The sequence below is a fragment of the Chenopodium album genome, chromosome 13 (genome assembly GCF_948465745.1).
Source record: "Chenopodium album chromosome 13, dcCheAlbu1.1, whole genome shotgun sequence".
Taxonomy (NCBI): Eukaryota; Viridiplantae; Streptophyta; class Magnoliopsida; order Caryophyllales; family Amaranthaceae; genus Chenopodium; species Chenopodium album.
The window spans coordinates 8,719,920-8,743,477 of record NC_137846.1 but is presented as its reverse complement, the minus strand read 5'-3'; the positions used below and the strand labels follow the sequence as shown (position 1 = coordinate 8,743,477).

The following is a 23,558-nucleotide window of genomic DNA, read 5'->3' as shown; positions in this document are numbered from 1 at the left end:
TTATGTGAAGTGGCCACACCATGTGGCTAGCCACATAAGACTTTGTGTACCGGCATTTGTCACTGTTCCTTCCGTATGACTTGGCACCACTTGAGCACTATGTGCATTTGTACTTAATTCTCCCATAGAATGTAAATCCTAAATAGTTGCACATTAAGACTTTAATCACACACTAATTGTTGTTGATTTCTTGGATGCTAATTTTCTAGATTCAATACCAATAAAACAATTATACATAGTACTCCAAAATATTTACATAGTTATTATTTTATTTTATTTTTGACATGTAAAGTAAAATGAATAATAAAAACTAGCCCCCATTAATCTTAAATTTATTACTCCGTATTATATTTTTATTCACTTATAAATATTGTTAAACACAAACCTTTTAAATTTAGTTTTTATCAAACTTACAAAGTGATCTGAGCATCGTCCGGGCCAATAACTAGTTTGTCTTTAAAAAAAATAAAATAAAATAAAATAAAAGCCACAATACATAAAGAGAAACAATCAATTTTATCAAAGAAAAATTTCACCATGATAACACCTTCAAATATTCAAGTTAACCTCAATCAAATCAATTTATAATGTGACATTGGATTCAAAGTTTATGATCGATGCATTAAAGAATTTAAAATTCATAATGATTGTATTTTTAGAAACTATACATTGTACAATTTTAACCTTCTAAACAAATTAGCCTTTTGTAATTTTGCATAAATTCAAATGGAATAAATTTTCATCATGATAACACCTTCAAATATTTAACACGTTGATGAAGATTTCATCTAAATCATTTTTTTTTTTTTAATTTAATTCTCTTTGAAGTTGCATATACGAAGTAGCTTGCATTGAAATCCTTACTCTAATATAATTAATTCTACTTTTCCTAGCTTAACTTGTTACATTTGGATACGGAGTGAGTATGGTTCATATTTTACTTGGTCGAAAAACCCAAGTCTTGATGCCAATGTTGGCCCGTAAACCCTTTCTCAAGTCCTAACATTTTTTATCTACGAAAGGAGTCTAACCCTACTACTCCTGTAACTTGTGATACGTATTCAAACCATATTGATAATAATCGATCCATACTACTCAATCTATTCTAGCATCACATCACATAGTTGGACTTGGGAAAGTTGCCATCAATCAAATTATGGTTGTCATCAATAAATGCAGAAATTCGTCAATGCTCGACAACCTACCAAATCAAGGAAAGTAGAAATTGCTTCAAATTCTAAACTCTAAATTATAATGTTATCTTACAAGCCATGTTATAATGAAATTGGTATGATAGTGTTATATATAGTGGTGAACATGACATAATAATATGTATCCTTTCAAATCTTACCAATTAATTCAATGGACCTTTAATTTGGTGAAAGACCATATCTTAATTGTTAGCTGACTTAAGTCTAGTGAAAAAGCTTCGTGGTTTTTTCTAAACCTTTCATTTGACAAATTATATGGAGATAAACGTTTTTCAGTGGTAGCCATCGTAGGCCCGTCCCGTGACTAGCATCACATTTTGTTGCTTCTTTTGTGTAGCGTAAGATTGAATGATTTGATAGGCTAATTAATTATGGTATGGTTTTGATTGAATGAATGTTACAAGTACCCTTGTCCTTTTATGAGATAAACTATAATTTGTCTATACAATATCAAGTACTGTATTGTTTTCTACGTCTTATATTCATTTATTTTATCATCAATTTAGATACCATAAGTAAGATTTCATAAATTCATATAAAATAAAAATTTATATATTCAAATATGATTAGATAAGGATTTATATTTTGTTTTATATAATAGCAAAAAAAAAAAAAAAAAAAAAAAAAGCTCAAAGTTATGATAAGATCGAGTTTATCATGTCAAAATTATAGAACAAAGGAAGTAACTTGTATCCATGTGGTATGAGTAAAGACTATAAGACTTACTGTCTGTTTGGTAGCCATCTATAAACTGTGGCAATGAAAATGAATTTTTAAGTGTGAATTAATTAGGAAGAAAATTAACATTGGAAACCTAGGTAATGCAATATCAACCTCACGCATGTGTTATCTTCAGTTTTTATATTATCAGTCATTACCACTTGGAAAAGGTTTTATTTGGGAATGAAACTTTAGAGTACATTAGCATTGTCATTGAGGCCCTGTTTGGCTGGGTTGAAAACCTTTTCCAAGAAATAATTTTCCTTATTTTACATTGTTTGGTTTGGGCCAAATATGAAAAGAAAATTTTGGGCTGAAAATTATTTTCCTTTATACAAGAAATAGTTTTCCCCCAAATTAGAAAGAAAGCCATGTTTTCCACTCTCCTTCTATCTTTCCCCTTCTTCTTAAGCTGCAAACTCAAGTAGATCTTCTCACTCGATCTCTTACTGTAAATTGGTAATGTTCTCTCTCTTCTTGACTTAATTATTACTCTAAGGTTTAATTTGGTTTAAAATCTGATTATGTTAGGGTATTTTTTGCCCATATTTTGATTATTTTAGGGTGTTTTTGCACAAAAATTATTAAATACATCAATTTGAAATTACTTTCTTTCTTTTTTTTTTTTTATGTGATTAATTTTTTAAAGATGATTATAGATCGGGAATTTGTTGTTAGATGCAATCTACTTGCTGCAAATTTTATTTTTATTCGTATATTTACATGTTTCTATCATGCCCACAAAGTGTTTGATAAATTGCTTCTTTTAATATTAGTTTTATTTTGTTTAAATTGGAAAATTGTTTTACATATAACCAAACAAGAGAAAGTGCGTAGGAAATTACAGTTTCTAATGGAAAAGGTTTTTCATGGAAAATCATTTTCCATTAAAAACATTTCATACCCAACCAAATAGGGCCTGAAATGAACCTTGATTATCCTTATAAATTTACATACAAATTCATTCTCATTATCATCATTTATAGTCATTTAAGAAATAAAACATTATGATTCATTTCAAGATGGTGGTGTTTTGTTGGAGGGCTACGAGATAATAATGGTGAGAAGCGAATCAAAAGAAAGAGATAGTGAGCAAAATCTGAACGATAAACTAGATTAGATAATTAAAGCCACTCTAATTTATGTACGTCTTTATAACGAAAATTAACAAATGAACCATATTAGATTATTAGGATTCATTTCAAGATGGTGGCTGGTGTTTTGTTGGAGCCTTGGAGGGCTACGAGATAATAATAGTGGGAAGGTAATCAAAATAAAGAGAAAGTGAGCAAAATGTAAACTAGATTAGATAATTAAAGTCATCTAATTTATGTACGTCTTTATAACGGAAATTAACAAGTGTTACGTCAAATATCGCAAATCAAAATTGAAAGGGCAAAAAAGGTAAGGGATCCTTATCTTAAAAGAGTGACTTAAACATAATAAAACCATACCTTAAAAGGCAGATGATTCAACCCTCTACGGGAAGAAATAATCCCTCCATGAAAGGAAGTTACTATAAACACGCCATGCATAGTATTGCATTTGCATACGTTAGTTGCACTTTCTTTTTCGAATATTCAATTCCCACAACTTTTGTCGGCAACTCCATGATCCTTTCTCATCATTTCTCTATGATGAGGTGGGAAATCTGCTTTTTGTACTTTTTATTTTTTTTTATTTACTTACTTATTTGAGGTGTATTTTAATTAGTACTACATACATGTTTTATTAACGATTTTTAAATTCTAATCGTGTACAATAATAATGCTAAAAGATGACCAAATTTAATGATTGTAATTTTGTTTATGTTAAGCATTTTTGTAATATGGTGCTCATATGACCTAGTGGCAAGGTAGGACACTAGTGGAAATTCTGATTCTCTAGCTGAATTGGTTCGCTGAGATTCGATCTCAAAAGTATCCTTGAATTGGTGTAATTGGACTTGATTTAATAGTATAACTAATTTTTAGTCCGAGCAATGCCACGGGCCATTACGTGGGGTTGTTTACTAATATATGTTTTAATTTATGACTCAATTTCCTTGTAATTAAATTTGCTAGTTATATTGTTACTCGCTACATATTAACATTTTGTATTCAAATAATGACATAAATTATTGCATAGCTTAGTGGTAAGAGACACGCAATTCTACTTCAAAATATATTAGAAATCCCAACATATCATCTACTTCAAAATATTTTTGCAATTTTTAATCATATTCACCATAATAAAGATATCAAAAAGCTAATTCTATTACGTTTTTTGATTTAAAAAAAAAAGCTACTCTGTAGTAGCTAATTTACTATAATAAACCACTAATTTATTTAACGGGAATTAATTGTATAAGCAATTTATTGAGTGATGAGCCGCTAATTGAGTTAGTAATTTACTATTGTTAGCTCGTGAGAAAAAAATCCAACTTACATGTCTATGTGGACCGTAAATAGAAAAATACAAGATAAAGCAACATATTTATGAATTTAGGACTTGTTCTCTTCAGCTTAATTTCAATTCTTCAGTTCAGCTCAGCTCAATTCAGTAAATCAAAACAGACCCTTAGTTGAGGAAGTTTGTGCCAAAAATTACCCTAATCATGAATGACCATGACAATTTTCCATTGATGCTCAATATATAATTGAAAATTTATGACAAAAACTACACAAATTGATCGATTGGTGTAATTAATGCGTAATTTTTCTCATCTCTTTTTACTTTTCTCAGTACGTATGTACTCTCTATAGCATTTTAAATGCAATTCTTTTTTTTTTTTTTTGGGAACATTTTTAAGTGCAATTCTTAATCAAGGCATCACTTTTCCAATAAGCTAAGGCATCATTTATAATTTTTCAGTTAAATTTATTCATTCAATTTCCCAAAAATAAAAAGATCTAGAAAGCAACGATTCTCACAATGATAATGCAACATCGCTTTCTAGGCAAAATGTAGAGGAAACTCCAATCTTCAACTACAATGATCAATCATGTTAAAAGCAAAATATGTTTTGACTGTTTGTAGTCTCTTTCTTTACTCGGCTTTTCCTTTACTAGATATTAGCGACGTGGAAAGGTAATAAACAAAACTACAAATTTACGATTTCTTCTGTTGGTAAGTAAGGTACTATTTCCTCTGTCCATAAACAAATTTCCTGTTTATTTTTAGGGCATAAAAACCTTCTTCAAAGCAATATAAAAACCTTTTTATTACTTAAAATTTTCTTTAAAGAAATAAAAACTATTCAAACCATATGATGTAGATGTTTTCAAATAACTCGTTCTCTTTCATACTTTTTATATCTATTTTTCTACTAAAATTTTTCAATATGGACGTCTAAATCTAGTGGAAAAATTATTTGAATAGTGAGAAATAAACACTAACAATTTCTTCATAGAAGAGCAGATTTTTTTTCTTCACAAATTTAGATGTGGATAAAATTATTTTTATTAATTAAGTGTAATATTGTATGTATCACTTTGACTTAGACTGTGTTTTGTATCATTTCTACCAATTTTTTTAATAGCTTGGATAACCATACCGAATGTTTTGTATGTTCTGATACAAATATATTAGACGGATATTGACTATTGAATACAAACTATGTTCATTATAATTATGTAATGGATGAAAATAAAAACATGGAGGAAGTAAAAAAAAAGTTAAAGGAAATAAGCTTTTTTAAATTAGATGTTGAAAACTAAGTCAAATGGATGGCGACAATTATGTACCTTCTTTCAGCATTTATTTCATATGCATAAGTAATAATTAATTAAACGAACAACTACTGTATGTAGTTTGTTTATTACTTATACATGTGATATACACTAATTTTACCCGACTCAGAGCAATATATTACTATCTATAACTATAACTAAAGAAAAAACTGCTTACATCACCTGTGTACACATGTCATTTATCATTAAAAAAATTCCCTCCAATTTACTTATGACATCATCATTTTTTTTTCTTCCTATTTTTATCTTTCGAAATTCAAAATTGGAAAAAATAATTCTTAAAAATAAATAAAAGTGAACATCAATTAATCAAAAACATATTAATGATTTTTCTCTTTTCAAAATCCCTCATTTTGTGATTAATTATTTTACACTCTCTTATTGATTTTTTTTTTATTCTAATTAAATTGTGCATCGCACGAGTACTAATCTAGTATAATATATAACTAGTTAATCAAAAATTTAAAACAACCATTTAGTCAAAACAGTTTGAATATGATCTTAGCGAACAATTAACAATCAATTCAATTACCTACCCAGTAATAAACAAACAAGGTCAATATAACAATATTATAATTACATAGATAGATTATCTTGAAAGTTTGAATCACTAATTCCTCCCTTTGTTCTTCTTTCTCTCTTTAATTTTTTTTTTTCTTACATTCGTAGGTTTATGATATGATATTTGACTGTTTAATCTCAACTCTATCATGAGCCCCATAGTAATTTTTTATTTATTTTGCACTTAGCTTTATTTATGTCTTTAATTGTTTGTTTTGTAGTAGAATGTTTTACACCCTTCTTAGAAAGATTCTTTTTCTTTATCTTTATCTCAAAAATGGATTTGGCCTTGGGTAATTCAACAAGTTTTTAAAACAAAAAGAACTTACAAAAATCACTTAAAGGTCGAAAGTTGCACTTAAAATGAAAAATTTCATATATTATAATTAATTATTACGTTCTCCTCTAATCTGTGGCCACGTTGATAGGAGCACTTTATATACTCGTACACCTTCAATTGGCCATCAAGCAAAGCACATGACATAATAATTTATCATAAACAAAGTAATGCATGCAATATTGCAATGTGTCCCTCCAAATAAATAAATAATTATTATAATACGGAGTATATAATAATAGTGCAACTAGATTAATTCCGTGCGATGCACGGTTTTATAATAAGAATTGAATTATACACTTTTAACACATATTTTAAATATGAATATACAATTTTTAAAAGTGCATAATTTTAAAATTTAAATAACTACTTCTTCTGTTTTCCTAATAAATTTTTGATTAAATATGAATATACAATTTTTAAAAGTGCATAATTTTCATATTTAATTAGGAAATTTGAATTAAATTATATTATTTTATATTATTAACTATTGTTAACAAATCATAAATAACTAAATAACATAATATCTAGAAAACCCAAAATTTAAAAATTAATGGAATTTAGTTTTCAAAGCAAAATAGGGTAGCTTGTAAAGGAAAAATATGACATCATCCATGTATTTTGGAGGGAAAAAATAAAATAAGAAAGTGACACGTAGGCAGTGATGACATCAACGGTTGTTATTTTAGAATATAATCAATAACATAATACTAAATAAGACACCAAGAATAACACGTGTCACTTCTTGGTGCTGTTTTTTCCCTCCAAAAATATTTTCTTTATTTATTTATTTTTTTTTTATTCAATTCCTCAAAAAAAAAAAAATTAAAAAAAACACTTTTTTATATAATTGTGATTGACTTCCTTAATACTAAATCATATAATTGTAATATTTACTTCCTAAAAAAAATTCACATATTTTCCATATCTATTATTTTATTAAATATTATTTTGTATTTTTACTTTTTGACTCGGAACGTAATTCTAGATATAAATTAAGATTCAAACCCTTCAAAAATTTCATTTAAAGATACGAAGATTATTTTTTGGTAGATTTTGAATAAACATTATAATTCGTTATAAAATTTTGTAAAAACCGTGCGTGGCACGGGATTTAATCTAGTATAGAGATATAGATGTGCCTAGCATCTAAAATATGTCACATGAATTCACTATTTAAATAAAAGTTTGATTACTTAAAAAAATTTATATTAGGTTCAATTCTAAATATAATTGGTACATCCTCCATATCATAATACAGAAAAGAAGTTGACGATGATACAAGAAAGAGGCCGGAGAACAAGACATTAGTGAAGACAAAGAGGTCCTAAAGGGATCGGAGAGAAGCATTATTGAAAGGGAAGAGTATGGTAGGCTTGTCACAAGAAAGTAAATATGAAGTATGAAAAAAAAAACCTATTGAAACTAAAATGAATATATAAATAAAAAAAAATGTCAAATGGTTTAGGTCCAAGTATGTATATATATATATATATATATATATATATATATATATTTATAATTTGTCCCAAGTGTATTCAAGTGTAGTTATATCATATACAATCATGTCCAAATGTCTAATTAATACGGAATTATGAATACAACAATTAGGTCCTGTTCTTTTCGGCTTGTGAGCAAAGTAGAGCTGAATAGATGTCAATATACGGAACAGATTTCAACAGAACATATTAGACCACAACAGTCAACAACTCAAAAGAATAGGGCCTTAAATGATGGCCTATCAATCCTCGTGAAAACCAACACCAAATAAAACTATCTCAAAAAGACAATAAATTGCATAATTATTACTCGTACATAGGAAGTATGTAACAAATTAAAAAAAAAAAAAAAAAAATGGGCATACGTAACAATCTACATCATCTTAAACTGCATGCACTGCCGTGGTAAGGTCATTCATATTAATCACATTTTCTCCATATCAATAAATCTAGGCACCTACTTTTTCCCTTATAAATACCCCTTCATTATATGTATAGTTTTTATTTCTTTCGTTTGAAAAACCCACCACCTTTCCAAAGTCATTCAAACAACCATATATTTATAAATTTACCATTCATATATGCATATTAACCAGAAAATAAATTAAAACCCATATTCCAAAATAACAAATATTAAAGCCAAAAAATGTTTCATAATATTATAGATGCTATTTCAGGAGATAGTAGTAGTAGTAGCAAGAACAAGAAGCACATAAATGGAAGAGTAATTTTGATGAAGAAGAATGTGTTGGATTTCAATGATTTTAATGCATCAATTCTTGATAGATTTGATGAATTGCTTGGTAAAAAGGTGTCATTTCAACTTGTTAGCTCTGTTAATGCCGACCCTGGTAATTTTTACTGTTACTCACACTTTTTTTTTTCTTTAAATTTATGCAATATTATTGTTTATACAAATTTTTTTTATTATAAGTGTTTATATACTTTATTATAATTATTATGATTATTTATTCAATGATTTTCAATCATTAAGGTGGTGTTTTTAACGTAGTTGTTTTTAAATGAGATTTAATAAAAATGTGAATTTCATTTTATATTTTAATTCTATAGCATTTGGGAGTTTCAAAATTCAAATAGGTCACATTTCCCAGTAAAAAATAGCTGCCACTATGTATATACGTATACAGCTACAGATTTATCAAGTATTACTAAAATCGATTAACAATGAGTCAAAATATGTGTTCACCTTTAGGATATTCATCTACAGTAGTACTATCGACTAGCTTAGTTGGATAAATGTTTAAAACTTAAAAATGAATAAGGTCGGACAGTATTGAATTTCAATTCATAGATCGAATCCCGTCTTTTATACTCATTCCTTCCTTAGTTCCTTATATACCAATATAGCATGTTTGCGAGCTTTAACTTTTTTTTTTTTTTTTTTTGTGCCTTTTTAAAGTTTAATGATACTTTTTCCATTTTTAAATATATGATCTACTTTTCTGTTTTGGCCGTTTTTAAATACTTGCTCCATTTTCTTATTTGCAATGATTTTACAATATTTAATTCATTTCTGTACCTAGTGAACCCAACTTAAATCATAATATTAATTTCATACTCTCTCCTCCAATTCTCTCAATTACCTTTGCTTTTTACAATTTTTTATTGTTCCACCTATTCCACTACCTCTATATTTTATTACTTTCTCCAATTTTTCCTAAAACTCCGCACATGGAAAAATGAAGCAAGTATTTAAAAATGGAGGGAGTAATTTAGATTTATAACTTCGTAAACCAAGTGTACGTTGGGTTTTGCTTTAAAAGATATAAAATTGCAAGAGTACTTTATAAGAAGGAAAATGCTATACATAGCCCTTAGACTATATATAAGCATTAAATTTACACTTAAAAATCGTAAAAAACTAAGAAATCATAAAAATATAAACACTAATTACACTAATTTATAGGTGTTTTTTGTCATAAATTCCTAATTTTATACAAAACTTACAAAAACGAATGAAGGATTTCATACTTCCTCCGCTATTAATATTGTAGTAATGGACTTTTTGCATTATTTATCGCTTTTGTTTGACCATATAATATGAATTATGCGTTAACCAAAATATAGTCATGTGAAATCTTGTTAGATTCGTCTTATAAAGTACTTTTACAATATTAACTTTTTATAATTTTTACTCTTACACAATTATAGATATTTAGCATATAAAATGTGTTTTGGGATGTATAATTTGATCCTTGTTGTAATAATAATAGAACGGAGAAAGTATATGTTAAGCTTATTAATATTTGGTCTTTTTGTTTAAATTTGTCCGTCATTTATTTGAATTTTACTTTATTTTTTTCATATATATGTCAAGTTTTCAATTTCGCGAAGTAGTAAACCAACTACTTCGTATTTCGTATACCTTAGTCCGTCACTAGTGGTCTAGAGGATTTATTTTTGCGATTATTATTTGCAATAAATCAAGATAGGAAGAGAGGAAGTCAAAAATAGGGTAGTATGTAGGAAACAATTGAGAACTATTAAAGCTAGGAAAGTGAAAATCAAACCCAAAAGTCAAAAAAATGTAAAAGTTTAAATTACGTACGAAGTATAACAATAATCGACTAATGTGGAAAGTGTAAAGAACAAGTATGAATGTAGGTGTAATATTCTAATCATATTGCATGTACATGATCTTAATTTCTTTGTAAAAAAAAAATGATCTTAATTTAAAAATGAAGAAAACATCTAGTACAAACTTTCACACATCATATGATTAAGTGATTAACAACTCATCCATACTTTGTCCTTGCTTAATCAATCTATCCTATCCATTTGAAAATAAGAAGTGTTTTCTAATTAAAGTTAAGTAAAAAAAATTACAAGTAATTTGTTTTTAATTTGACAAGTAATATTGCTTTAAACTATTATACAATGGTTAAACAATTGATTCTACAACCCCTTCACAGAGAAGGGGAAATTGAGAATTAATTTTGAAAATAAATACTCCGTAATAGTTTTATTTATTTTTTTTATTAGTTTAGATGTGTATTGTACCACATGACATATACAACAGTTATATATGTATTTTTTTTTTTTTGGTACATAATGTGCATATATACATCACATTGTTTATCAACATACTATATGGAATTGAGGAATAACTATTGGAGTCTTAACTTAATTAACTGTATTTCTTATATGCAATTATAAGTAAAATACCAACAAAGTGATGGTGAGTTGGTGATAGCAACAACAATAGCAAAAAGTTATAACAATAGCGACAGGAATTAGCAATAGCAACAGGCATTGCATTAGAACTAGCACTAGCACTTGCACTTCTGCACTAGCACTAGCGGTCTAGCACTAGCACTAGAAATAGCAACAAACAATAATAGGGGTACGTTGTACGTAGTGCAATATCAAATCAGCAATTGGTGATGTAAAATCACATTATCAAGTGAACTCAACATAGCCTTAATTTGGTTACGAACTTACAATTTCCTCCCTCGAGAAGGAGAGGGCAGGGGGTAAGGAGACTAAAACCCGAATCCACTTAGATGTAAGGGAAATGCCTTGCCAGTTACAGTCCCAGTAAAATATAAGAGTTAACCTTATAAAAAAAATAAAGGGAATCACTTTGTAAACCTTATATCTAATTACACAATTATAGTTTAGAGACTTGTAAGTTCCTCTTACTGACTCTTTTTTTTCTCCGTTGTATAAAGAGCCAATAAGGACAATGATGTAAATGAGATAAGGTCCTGAGAGTTTTGGGTCAATCTCTTAAGACTTAAACCAAATATGCTAGTTGACACTTAGTAATGACAATCATGCTTTGAATCATTAATATATTTATCTTAGCGAGTTATGGTGTAATTGCAGGCAATGAATCGAAAGGGAAACTTGGAAAGCCTTCATATCTAGGAGATTGGCTCAAAAATTTCACTGGTTTAACACCCGGGGATTCAGCATTTAATATTACTTTCGATTGGGATGAGGACATTGGCGTTCCTGGTGCAGTAATCATAAAGAATGAACATCACAGTCAATTTTACCTTAAGTCTGTCACCTTAGAAGACATTCCTGATTGTGGTAAAATCAACTTCGTGTGTAACTCGTGGATCTACCCAACTAATCGTTACAAGAAGGACCGTATTATTTTCAGCAATAAGGTGGTAGTATATTCTTTATATTCATCCAAAGTATTGATATATCTGATGTATGTACAATGTGATGTTACAAATGTGGTATGACAGACGTACCTACCTGATGAAACACCTGCACCTTTAAGCAAGTATCGAGAAGAAGAGCTGGAGTTATTGAGAGGAACCGGGGAAGGAAAGCTAGAGGAATGGGATCGCGTTTATGACTATGCATACTACAATGATCTAGGAGATCCGGATAAAGGTCCCAAGTATGCTCGTCCTGTACTTGGAGGATCTGCTGAATATCCTTATCCTCGGAGGGGAAGAACAGGCCGTCCCCCAACAAAGACAGGTAAGATTTTAAGGACTTTAGATAGAAAATTCCGAGTTTTACTTCAACCTCAGAAAAATAGTTCATCTACTGCACTCACCCTCAGTTTTAAATTAATCAGAACAATCTTACCCCTTATATTATACTAATGTACTTGCAAAACACGGTGCAAGAAGAGTAATCTTGTCGTCTCTTAAGAGTCATATCTTATTGATTATACCTACACAGTAGATTATTGCAGACTGATCACATGAACATGTGAAATAAGAACTAGATTTGTGTAACTGACATAAACAAGAGGTGTAGTGGTTTCAGATGAACTTGATTATTTTCTTATCTAATGCAACTTGAGATATGTGGCTTCCGAAGCTAAATAATATCTGTATGACTCGGCAGATCCTAGAACTGAGAGTAGACTTCCACTTCTGAAGGGTTTAGATGTATATGTTCCAAGAGATGAGAAATTCGGACACATAAAGATGTCTGATTTCCTGGGTTACGCGCTTAAGTCCTTGTCCCAGGACTTTGCTGTTGGTCTCGAGTCTATATTTGACAAGGATCGAAATGAGTTTAATAGTTTCCAAGATGAATTGGATCTGTATGAAGGAGGAATTAAGCTACCACAGGGTGAACTAGTTGAGAAGTTAAAGGATAGCATCCCATTTGAATTACTAAAAGCTTTCCTTCAAACTGATGGTGCTCCACTTCTAAAATTTCCAATGCCTGATGTAATCAAAGGTATGTATCCGAATGCAATACTCATATATTTCTGATGTTAAACATGGAATGATCATTTGTTTAATGGACTCTGCCCTGATCACAGAGGATAAGTCATCTTGGAGGACTGACGAAGAATTTGCAAGAGAAATGTTAGCTGGCGTAAATCCTCTAGCCATTCGACGTCTTGAGGTGAGAAATAATTTGGTTCTTCCAAAAACAGTTCACATGTCTTAAGATAATTTGGTTAATGTATCAATCTTGTTACGTATCATATGGAGAGGTAAATCTAATTATGGATCAAAAGTTCGGTTTTATGCTAAATCAAACATGCTGTCAATGTCCTATTCTGCAGGTCTTTCCTCCTGTTAGTAAGCTTGATCCCAAAATATATGGAAACCAAAACAGTTCAATCACTGAAGAAAACATTCAGAAGAACCTTGGTGGATTATGTGTAGATGAGGTAAAAAATTTCAGCACAACTTTTTCGTTGTTGTAAAGTCTCACAATGATTTCAATGTATAACCAAAGTTGTGTTTGATTGACATAGGCAATTAAGAAAAACAAGCTATTTATTCTAGATCACCACGACACTATGATGCCATTTGTAAGGCGAATAAACTCCACATCTTCAAAGATCTATGCCACCAGAACAGTTCTGTTCTTACAAAATGACGGTACTCTGAAGCCTTTAGCTATCGAGTTGAGTCTACCACATCCTGAAGGTGATAAATTGGGTGCCATTAGTAAGGTGTTTACACCTGCTCATGACGGTGTTGAAGGTTCTCTTTGGCAGCTTGCCAAAGCTTATGTTTCTGTTAATGATTCTGGCCACCATCAACTCGTCAGCCACTGGTACTAGTTCTGTGACTTCTGTCACAAAGAATCTAAAATTTTCACTTTGGCATGCATATGTAACTATGTGTTCACTAGTCATCAAGGAATGTATTGACAATTAATTTTTTGGCCTACTGCAGGATGCTAACTCATGCAGTGATCGAACCCTTTGTGATCGCATCAAATAGACAACTGAGTGTGCTTCATCCAATCCACAGACTTCTACACCCTCATTTCCGTTATACTATGGACATAAACGCAATAGCAAGACAAATACTTCTTAATGCTGAAGGACTCCTTGAGAAAACCGTATTCCCTAGACAGTATTCCATGGAGCTGTCATCAGCCGTGTATAAGAGCTGGGTTTTTACTGAGCAAGCCGTTCCTAATGATCTTGTTAAAAGGTTAAATTATGTGCTTACAAAAAAATCTTTTAACCAAACTTTTGTACATGCTTTGTTTAATATTGTACTAAATTTTGAGTAAACAATATGTTTTACTGACATTGTATTCAATACTTTTATTGATCAGGGGGGTTGCTGTGAAAGACTCACATAGCCCTCACGGCTACAAACTACTAATAGAGGACTACCCATACGCCGTTGATGCGCTAGACATCTGGTCAGCAATTGAGACATGGGTGAAAGAATATTGCTCATTCTACTACAACTCCGATGACATGATCTGCAAAGACAGAGAACTACAGTCATGGTGGAAAGAAATTCGAGAAAAAGGCCATGGTGATAAGAAGGATGAGAAATGGTGGCCAGCTATGAAGACACTTAATGAACTTACACAAACTTGCACCACCATTATATGGATTGCTTCAGCCCTCCATGCAGCAGTCAATTTCGGGCAGTACCCTTATGCCGGGTACCACCCAAATCGCCCAACTGTCAGTCGGAGGCTCATGCCAGAGCCAAACACTCCAGAGTATGAAGAGCTTGAGAAAAAACCTGACAGTGTATTTCTAAAGACAATTTCAAACAAGTTCCAAAGTGTATTGGGGATTTCGCTTATAGAGCTTTTATCTCGACATCCTACTGATGAGGTATTGTTGGAAACTCGTTTATGTCAATCATGTAGTTTTTGTTCTTTGATACATTTACAAGTATTTTCTTCTGTTTTTTTCAAACAGATCTATCTTGGGCAAAGAGAGACTAAAGAATGGACTGCAGATACCAAACCATTAGAAGCATTTGAGAAATTCGGGAAAACTTTGGAGGAAATCGAAGACAAGATTGTAGAAAGGAACAAAGATGAGAAACAGAAGAATCGAGTTGGTCCAGTGAAGATGCCATACACATTGCTTTATCCTACGAGCGATGCAGGACTCACTGGCAGGGGAATTCCTAACAGTACATCAGTCTGAAGTATGTGAACTGGATTTATTTGATCTCAAGCATGTAGCTTGACATTTGTGTACAGCTGAATTACTATCTTATTACTAAGAAGCATGCAAAGATTCATTATTGTAAAATTATGTCACACCATTTAGTACAACTGTACAAGAGTTTAAGGAAACTAAACTACTATACTATTGTGGGTTTTTATGTGTATTTTTTTGTGTTTTTATGGAACGTTATTATTAGTCTAGTAGATTGAAATGTTTTAAGCTTCTCATTTCAACATATGTTGCAAGAGTATTGAAGAGTATGAAGCTCAATAGCCACAATTTGATTCCATATCAACCTTTTATCTATACTGCTGTATAAAGAGAAAGGGCCTTTTGGATGATAAATTTGTCTTTTCCCAAAATGCCCTTCTCAATTTACAAAATTACTTATTCATTAATTAATACTTTTTTTAAAAAAAAAAATCATTCATAAATACTCAAAAAAAAAAAAATATCTATTCTTTCAAATAAAAAAAAAACTAAACTAAAAACTAAGGGTTTGTTTGACATTATTTTTGGTTTTCAGTTTCCTGTTTTTTTGAAAACCAAAAACAGGAAACAAGAAAAAAGTGTTTCCACTTTTCTGTTGTCAGTTTTCAAAATTATCATAATTTTAATAAAGTTTAAATAATTTTTTATTTATTATGGGGCATATATCATATACTTTTAAAAAACAAAAAACCAAAAAACAGAAAAACCACAACAATGCCAAACGAACCCTAACTACCCACAACCTAGAATTATTATCACTAAAAACAAACCAAAATTATCTACTTTTCATAAATAAAAAAAAAAAATGTAACTAACCACAAACCACATTTACTTTTTTTTTTATTGAAAAAAATCACTTTAAATTTTGTTGGAAAATAACTATATCATGATTTTATTAAAAAAAAAAAAAGGAAAATTAATACCAATATACTTCCCTCAAAAAAATCTACATTACAAAGAAAAAAAAAAAAACCTTAAAATTTATTAAAAAATATAAAAGGAAAAATTATACATCTATCTAATCTATATACGTACTATTACCGTAGATGTTTAATCTATAGTTTTCAATTTTTTATATAAAAACTCAACGATCAACAATATTTTTTAAGGTTAATTGAGGTACACAAAGTGGAGTAGATGTCCTATTGACAAATTTTTTTTTCGTTCTTAAATTTAAAGTTTATATAAGTATTGATTTTCGAAAAAATCCACAATAACAATATTATGAGTAAATTAATAAATTTCCTATATATAAAGTAAAAGGGGGTTTTGGGTAGAGCTGTCAATTTGGGTATTCAAGTTGGGTTCGGGTCGGGTCAAATCAGGTTTCGGGTTGAATTAGGATCAAGTTATGTCGAGTCAATCTAGCCTCAGATCATTTTCAGGTTCAGGTCGAATCAATTTCGATTTAGATTATTCCGGGTCGTTAACATTTTCGGGTATAGGTCGGGTTCGATTCAAGTCAAATTCAAATCGGGTTCAATTTCAGGTTCGGGTTGTGTTGAGTCGGGTTTGGGTGGGTTAATAGATGGTACATTCGGGTTCCGGTAGGGTTGGGTTAGATAATTATTTTTTTTCCCTCGGTGTTAAATCTACAGCTCCATGTTCGCGCTTCATCGGTGGAAAAAGTCAGTGAGGTTTGGTCGAGTGAATTCAGTGAAGAGCCTTCAACCGAGGGAGATACCTGTCTATTTTGGACACAAGTTGTTCCTGATACTCCAGATCGGGAAGTTTGTGACAGCCCTGAACCTGATTTCTTTGAATTGAAGCACCGTCAAACCCCTAGATTAGGGACTGTGACCGAGTCTCCTAAGGCACCGGAGATTAGTGATCCTCCCTTGGTGGGACTGGTAAGTGAGGCTGGCTCTAGTAAGGTCATTGAAGAACCTAAGGCAACGACAATTGGTAAGAAAAGGATGAGGTCTTATCTTACAAATGATGATTATTTTGACATTCTGCATGCTTATTTTCCTGTAATTGAGCGTTGGATGCTACCTACGGATGACTATGATGACTGAGTACTCAGGTAATCACCATGTAATGACTAATTGTTGTGTTGTTGATGTTTATGTAGTTAAAAATATTAGCGGTATGTGGTAATGTTATATTTTTGCTTAAGGTGGCTCATTGGGATTTATTTTTTGGGCAGTATGGGTTTGGCTAGGTGTGAACTTTTTGGGGGGTATGTAAATTGGTGGGTAGTAACATTGACTTGTGTTATATTCTGCTACTGTATTTTGTGTAATCTTTGCCAGATGAAATGGTTTGATGAGCAGAACTAATATTATTATGACATTATTAACATTTGATGTGTGTTGTGTTTTTTTTTTTTTTTTTTTTTTTTTTTTATGGATTATCATTTGATTAACAATAAATAATCAAATTTGTAATTGAAGAGTTAACAACAATATTAAATCATGTAGTAAATTGAAGTTGCTAAATTAGTAACATTAGGCTGAAGAAGTTATAAAATTGATCAAGATAAGCATATTCATACATAAAGGTGACAAATTTCCAACTGTTCTAATAGCAAAAGATATGCTTATACATACACTAAGCTCACAACTTCTTACCCTTCTAATTACAAAAGATTGACACCAAGGTCACACTTCATAGTTGGCTAACACATCTGCCAAAAACTTATACATGTGTTAGCTATGATTACCATTTACATAGTTAATGTACTAATTACAAAAAACATCTTGGAATGTTGATCTAGAAAAACATCAGTTCAAAATATTGATTCACTTACTTACAAAAGTCAAATAGCGTAATCTTCTGTGTATGTCATGTTAAGCTTCCAAAAGTGGTGAAATTCTGTAATTTCAACCTTCTGCTGTAAATGTGGGCATGGGCCGTGCCGGCACGACGTCGGCACGGCACGGCACGGCGGCCCACCAGTGGGCCGTGGGCCGTGCCGTGAACACAAATTTCGGAAAATGGCACGGGCACGGCAGGCGGCACGGTACCCGGCACGGCACGGCCCGTGCCTAGCCGTTGGAAGTAGCCGTTTTCCAACAGCTCTAAAACGGCTATAAAACGGCCATTTTTCCCACCCAAAATCCCTATAAATACCTCATTTCTTCCTCCAAAATTTTCACAATTCATCAACTCATCTCTTCTCTCTTATTCTCTAATTCCTACAATCTTACTCTCTTTCTCTTTTGTGCAAAGAAAAAAAAAAATTCCTACTCTCTTATAAATTTTACATTTTTACTTTTATTAGTCTACTACCAAAATTATAAAAAAAAAATAAATAAATAAATTAAAAAAAATCTTATATTTACACTCAGGAAATTATAAATTTGGGAAAGCAATTGAAGCGTCATTGTAAGATCTAACTCAACTTTATTTTAATTTGTTATTGTTATTATTATTATTATTATTATTATTATTATTATTATTATTATTATTATTATTATTATTATTATTATTATTATTGTTGTTGTTGTTGTTGTTATTGTTGTTATTGTTTTCTTGGAAGTTGGAACAACTTAATTATATAAAAACTACTTTCTATTTTTATTGTGGATAATTTAGATTGTTAGTGAAATCTGTCTAAGGCGGGACTTGGGCTCTGAACAACGTCGTTCCTAACCTCTTCTACTTGGGATCTCATTAACCTAAGTAATCTACTATTATTATAATTATTTTTGAAAACTTAATTTATATAAAAACTACTTACTAATTCTTATTGCTATCGTTATTATTATTGTTGTCAATTGTTATTATTATTGTTATTGTTAATTTGTTATTTGTATTATTATTGTTGTTGTTATTATTATTAAATATCATGGCATCAAACCCGAACACTTCCTCCTCCTCTAGAAAAGCCAAGTCAAAACGTAGGGAATCACCAAACCCAAACACTTCAATGCCCCCCTTAACACCTTTCCCTCCCCTAACATGCCCTTTCACTCCCCTAACATGTCCTTTCCAAACACTTCCACCCCTTTCTTTCATCCCCAAACCACGGGAGGGCACGAACAAATGGATGATATGGCTCCTTGGACTATGCCTAGTTCGGGATTTCAACAAACCCATTTCTCACCTCATTTATACGGATCACAACATGAATTTTCTATTCCTAGTAACCAAGGTAGCCAAACACAAGCCTCCGGGTCGAGTGAACAATCCACCCAAATGCCTAACACCCAAAATCCTAACATATTAGAGTGGTGTACCGAAGAGGAATTTGCTCAAACCAACCGAAAGAGTGAAGTTTGGGCACATTATCAATTGAGTAAAAATGGAACCAAAGCCCGGTGTCGGACTTGTAGTAAAATTTTCTCGGCCGATACCAAGGGAGGGACGGGACACCTTAGTAGACATTCAAAAAGATGTGGTGGACCATCTAATGATCCAACCCAACCCAAAATTTCTCATTTCCATCCACAAGGCTTCATTTATAGTTATGAAAGAGATAGGGATGAATTTGGGAGAATGATTGTACATGCCGAACAACCTTTTCTTTTCACCGAAAATGATGCCTTTAACAACTAAATTAACCGAGCACTACAACCCAAATACAAAAAAATCTCCCGAAAAACCGTTCGATCTGCTGCCATGAAGAATTATCAAGAGTATAAATTGAAATTAGTAAATGAATTGGCTAACCTTCCTAGTAGAGTTTCTTTAACTGCCGATACATGGGATAGTGGATACGGACTTCACTATTTATGTGTTACTTGTCATTAGTTGGATAATGATTGGTTGTTACAAAAACGCATCATTCATTTTAAAATGCTTGAATACAATCATACCGGTCTTAACATTTCTCATCATTTAATGGAAGTCATTGATGCATATAGTCTTAGGGATAAAATCATGTCTATGACTTTCGATAATGCAACTTCTATGACATATAGTGCGAATTTGGTTAAACCCCAATTGACCGATTTAGTATTAGATGGAGAAGCACTTCATATTAGATGTATTTGTCATGTTCTTAACTTGTGTGTGAAGGATGGAACACAAGCAATTGGTCCATTTTATCACAAAATAAGGAATGCTATTATGTCTATTAATAGCTCCAACTTGAGATATCAAAAATGGAAAGGTTTTTGCAGGCACCAAAGGAGAAAGATTATAAAAATAGCACCGAATTGTCCAACTAGGTGGAACTCCACCTATGAAATGTTGAGTCGGACAATTGAGTACAAGGTTGATTTAACACTTTTTTATAATATGAAATTTCCACAATGTGCTTTACTAGAAGATGATTGGGCTAATTGTGAAAAATATATGCTGTTTTTACAATTACTATATAGTATGACACATTGTTTTTCTTCTGTATATAATCCTTGTTCCCATTCTTTTCTTAGCAATGCATGTTTACTTGCACAACTTTTTGCCGAACATCGATCACAATATGAATATCATGGATATCTTCCATCTATGGAGGAAAAATGGCGTAAATATTACACTGATATTCCTATGATTTATATTTTTGCTTCTATTTTAGATCCTAGGCAAAAATATGATGGCACTTTTTTATTAATTGATATTTATTATAGTAACATGAATTTGGAAGATGATGTTGAAACTTTTAAAAATAAGGTGACTAATGAGTTTTTCTCATTATATAGAGTTTATGAAACTAAATATGGAACCGAGTCTTGATTTTCCCCTTCTCAAACATCCAAAAACGTAAGTAAACGGGCCAAAGGTTTATTTGCACAAGCTACTAACATGATGTCCAAGTTTTCAGGTACGGAATCATCATCAACTAGGAGACACACAAAGCGATGTTTCGGAGTTGCAAATGTACCTAAGTTACGACTTCATGAAAGGCATGGACGATGAAGAGAAGTTTGGCCTCGACATCCTTGATTGGTGGAAATCACAAACCATGAAACATCCAATTTTGTCGGTAATGGCTCGTGATATTTTTGCTATCCAAGTCTCCTCCGTTGCCTCCGAAAGAGCTTTTAGTGCGTCGGGACGGGTTTTAGACGATAGAAGAACAAGACTAAAACCCGAAACACTTGAAATGTGTGTTTGCTTCAAGGATTGGTTGGATGCCGAAACTCGTTCTCAAGATCGTACTTATGCACAAAACGACGACGACGATGAAGGAACGTCGACTTCTTTTAGTTCTCATACTTCTCAATCAACTCAATTGGCCGATGACCTTGAACCACAAGAAGATGAAGACGAAGACGAAGACGAAGACGAAGACGAAGACGAACAATAATAATTACATTATGACATATTTACATTATATACTATTGTACAATTTTTGTATTATCGAACTTCGTATTCTGTATAATAAATGAAGTTACTCACCAAATATTGTACGATTTTTAATTATCATTAATTATTTGTATTATCGATTTATCGTACCGGCTACCGGCATATAATAAACTAAGTTATTCTTCAATTTTTTGTGTTTTCGAATTATCGCACTCGTAATTTTTTTTTTTATTATATGCATTGTTGTTTTTTGCTAAATTAATAAAATTGTTTTTATTTGTTTATATAAACTTAAACATAATTAGATAAATAATTTATATAACCTTAATTAAAATAAAGTTGTTCAAAACAAAATATATTAACATTAACATAAACATAAATTAATCACATTATTTATATAAAATTAAGTTGTACTAAAAAATATATATATATATCGCTTTTTATTTACATTTATTATTAATAAAAAAAAAAGTGGCACAGTTTGGCCCGCGGCCCGGCACGGCACGTGGGCTGTGCCGTGGGCTGGGGTGTGCCAAAATACGGCACGGCCCGCCGCGGCACGACATGGCCCGTTGCCCATGTTTATTCTGCTGCCTGTAAAGCTTCTAAGCAATCTTGCACTATTTCAGGGGGTGGGGAAATGACTTTAGGAAGGATGCCCATTCGATCAAGTGCTGCTTTGCCAATATGCTTCAGTTGATAATTATTGTTTCCCATGACTTTCATGGTTTCAGTCATAGCTAATTGCAAACTCAAAAACACTATGTTCCCTTTTTATCGGACAAAATGCATTAAATGCTTCTTTTACACTTCGAACAAGAGCACCATAAGTCTTAGGGGATGTCTGGTCTTTTAAGGACTGAATTGCACTAAAAAAAGCCTAAATCAAGAACATTGAAGTCAGGGCTGTTTGGTGGTTGAAAAACTAACCTTATGTCTCGATTTGTTGCTTGTGTTGCTGCACAAAACTCTGGGTCATCATTGCTGATGTGTGGTTTTGCATTGTCTTGTTGAATATATATTGGCCCCTGATCATTTGCTGGCCACTTCTCCATGATGGCTGGCAACAACTTTGATATAAGCATATTCCTGTAAGCATCCTTAGTGACTGATTGCACTGGTTTCAGTTCTGGGGTTCCTGGTCTATTTTTACTTCGTCGCATGGCTGGAACCCACCTAACAAAGGGGAAAATACCTAGCAACCCATCAAATATGCACTCCCTTGATTCATTAAAACGTGGTCTTGCAACCGAGGCTAAAAACACGACCTTCGCAATGAATCTTTTATTTTTGCACGTTCTGTGTGGTCGTCGTTCTGTGGGAAGCAAGTACACCTTTTGATTTCCTTTTGTCATGTAAAACCATTTTTCATCAATATGGATAGTGTTGTACATGTCTTGGAATTCGGGGCTTTCATCAAATGTGTTTTCTTTGATGGCTTGTAAGGCAAATTTCATGCGTGCCTTTTTGTTTTCCTCTGTTAATAGAGGCTTCAGTACACTGCTGTGAGGTACAATGATTTTTGCCTTGATGAGCTTCCAAACTGTTGATGGTGCTATATTGAGTGCCAAAGTTAGTGCTCTTATGTTCCTCCTTTTGTGGTAAGGAATATCTTTAATCTTGCTTAGATCAATGCTTACCTTTTTCCTCCCACGGTTGGATTTTTGGCACTTCACATCGATGGGTTGCCCATTATCAAATTGGTGCTTTGCAACTGCCCATATTCTTTGTATTGTGGACCTGTAGCATTGCAATGTTGCTGCTGCTTGTTTCATTGCACCTTTTCGAACGTTGCCCTTTTCCGTTCATTGGGTAAGTAACCACTCTGCCACCCATACTCTCTGTTCCAAAGTGAGTATTTTCCTTGAAATAATACACATCTTGCATGCACTTAGAAGAAGCCACAAAACATAGAGGATC

The 23,558-nt window shown here is 31.7% G+C and overlaps 2 protein-coding genes across 2 annotated transcripts; one reads left to right on the top strand and one right to left on the bottom strand.

Annotated features, from left to right (window-relative positions):
• Nucleotides 1–8,583: 8,583 nt before the first annotated feature.
• On the top strand, nt 8,584–15,626 carry LOC145576220 (putative linoleate 9S-lipoxygenase 5). Its single transcript, XM_081634001.1, has 10 exons — nt 8,584–8,910; nt 11,909–12,198; nt 12,283–12,523; nt 12,899–13,240; nt 13,326–13,411; nt 13,575–13,682; nt 13,770–14,074; nt 14,197–14,460; nt 14,588–15,107; nt 15,195–15,626. Exons 1-10 carry the CDS (start codon nt 8,706–8,708, stop codon nt 15,426–15,428), a joined length of 2,595 nt encoding a protein of 864 aa, XP_081490127.1. The 5' UTR covers nt 8,584–8,705; the 3' UTR covers nt 15,429–15,626.
• Nucleotides 15,627–22,368: 6,742 nt separating this feature from the next.
• On the bottom strand, nt 22,369–23,413 carry LOC145575160 (uncharacterized). Its single transcript, XM_081633066.1, has 2 exons — nt 22,569–23,413; nt 22,369–22,507 (listed from the first exon to the last, which is right to left on the bottom strand). The coding sequence occupies exons 1-2, from the start codon at nt 23,411–23,413 to the stop codon at nt 22,369–22,371; spliced, it is 984 nt and encodes a 327-aa protein (XP_081489192.1).
• Nucleotides 23,414–23,558: the final 145 nt, after the last annotated feature.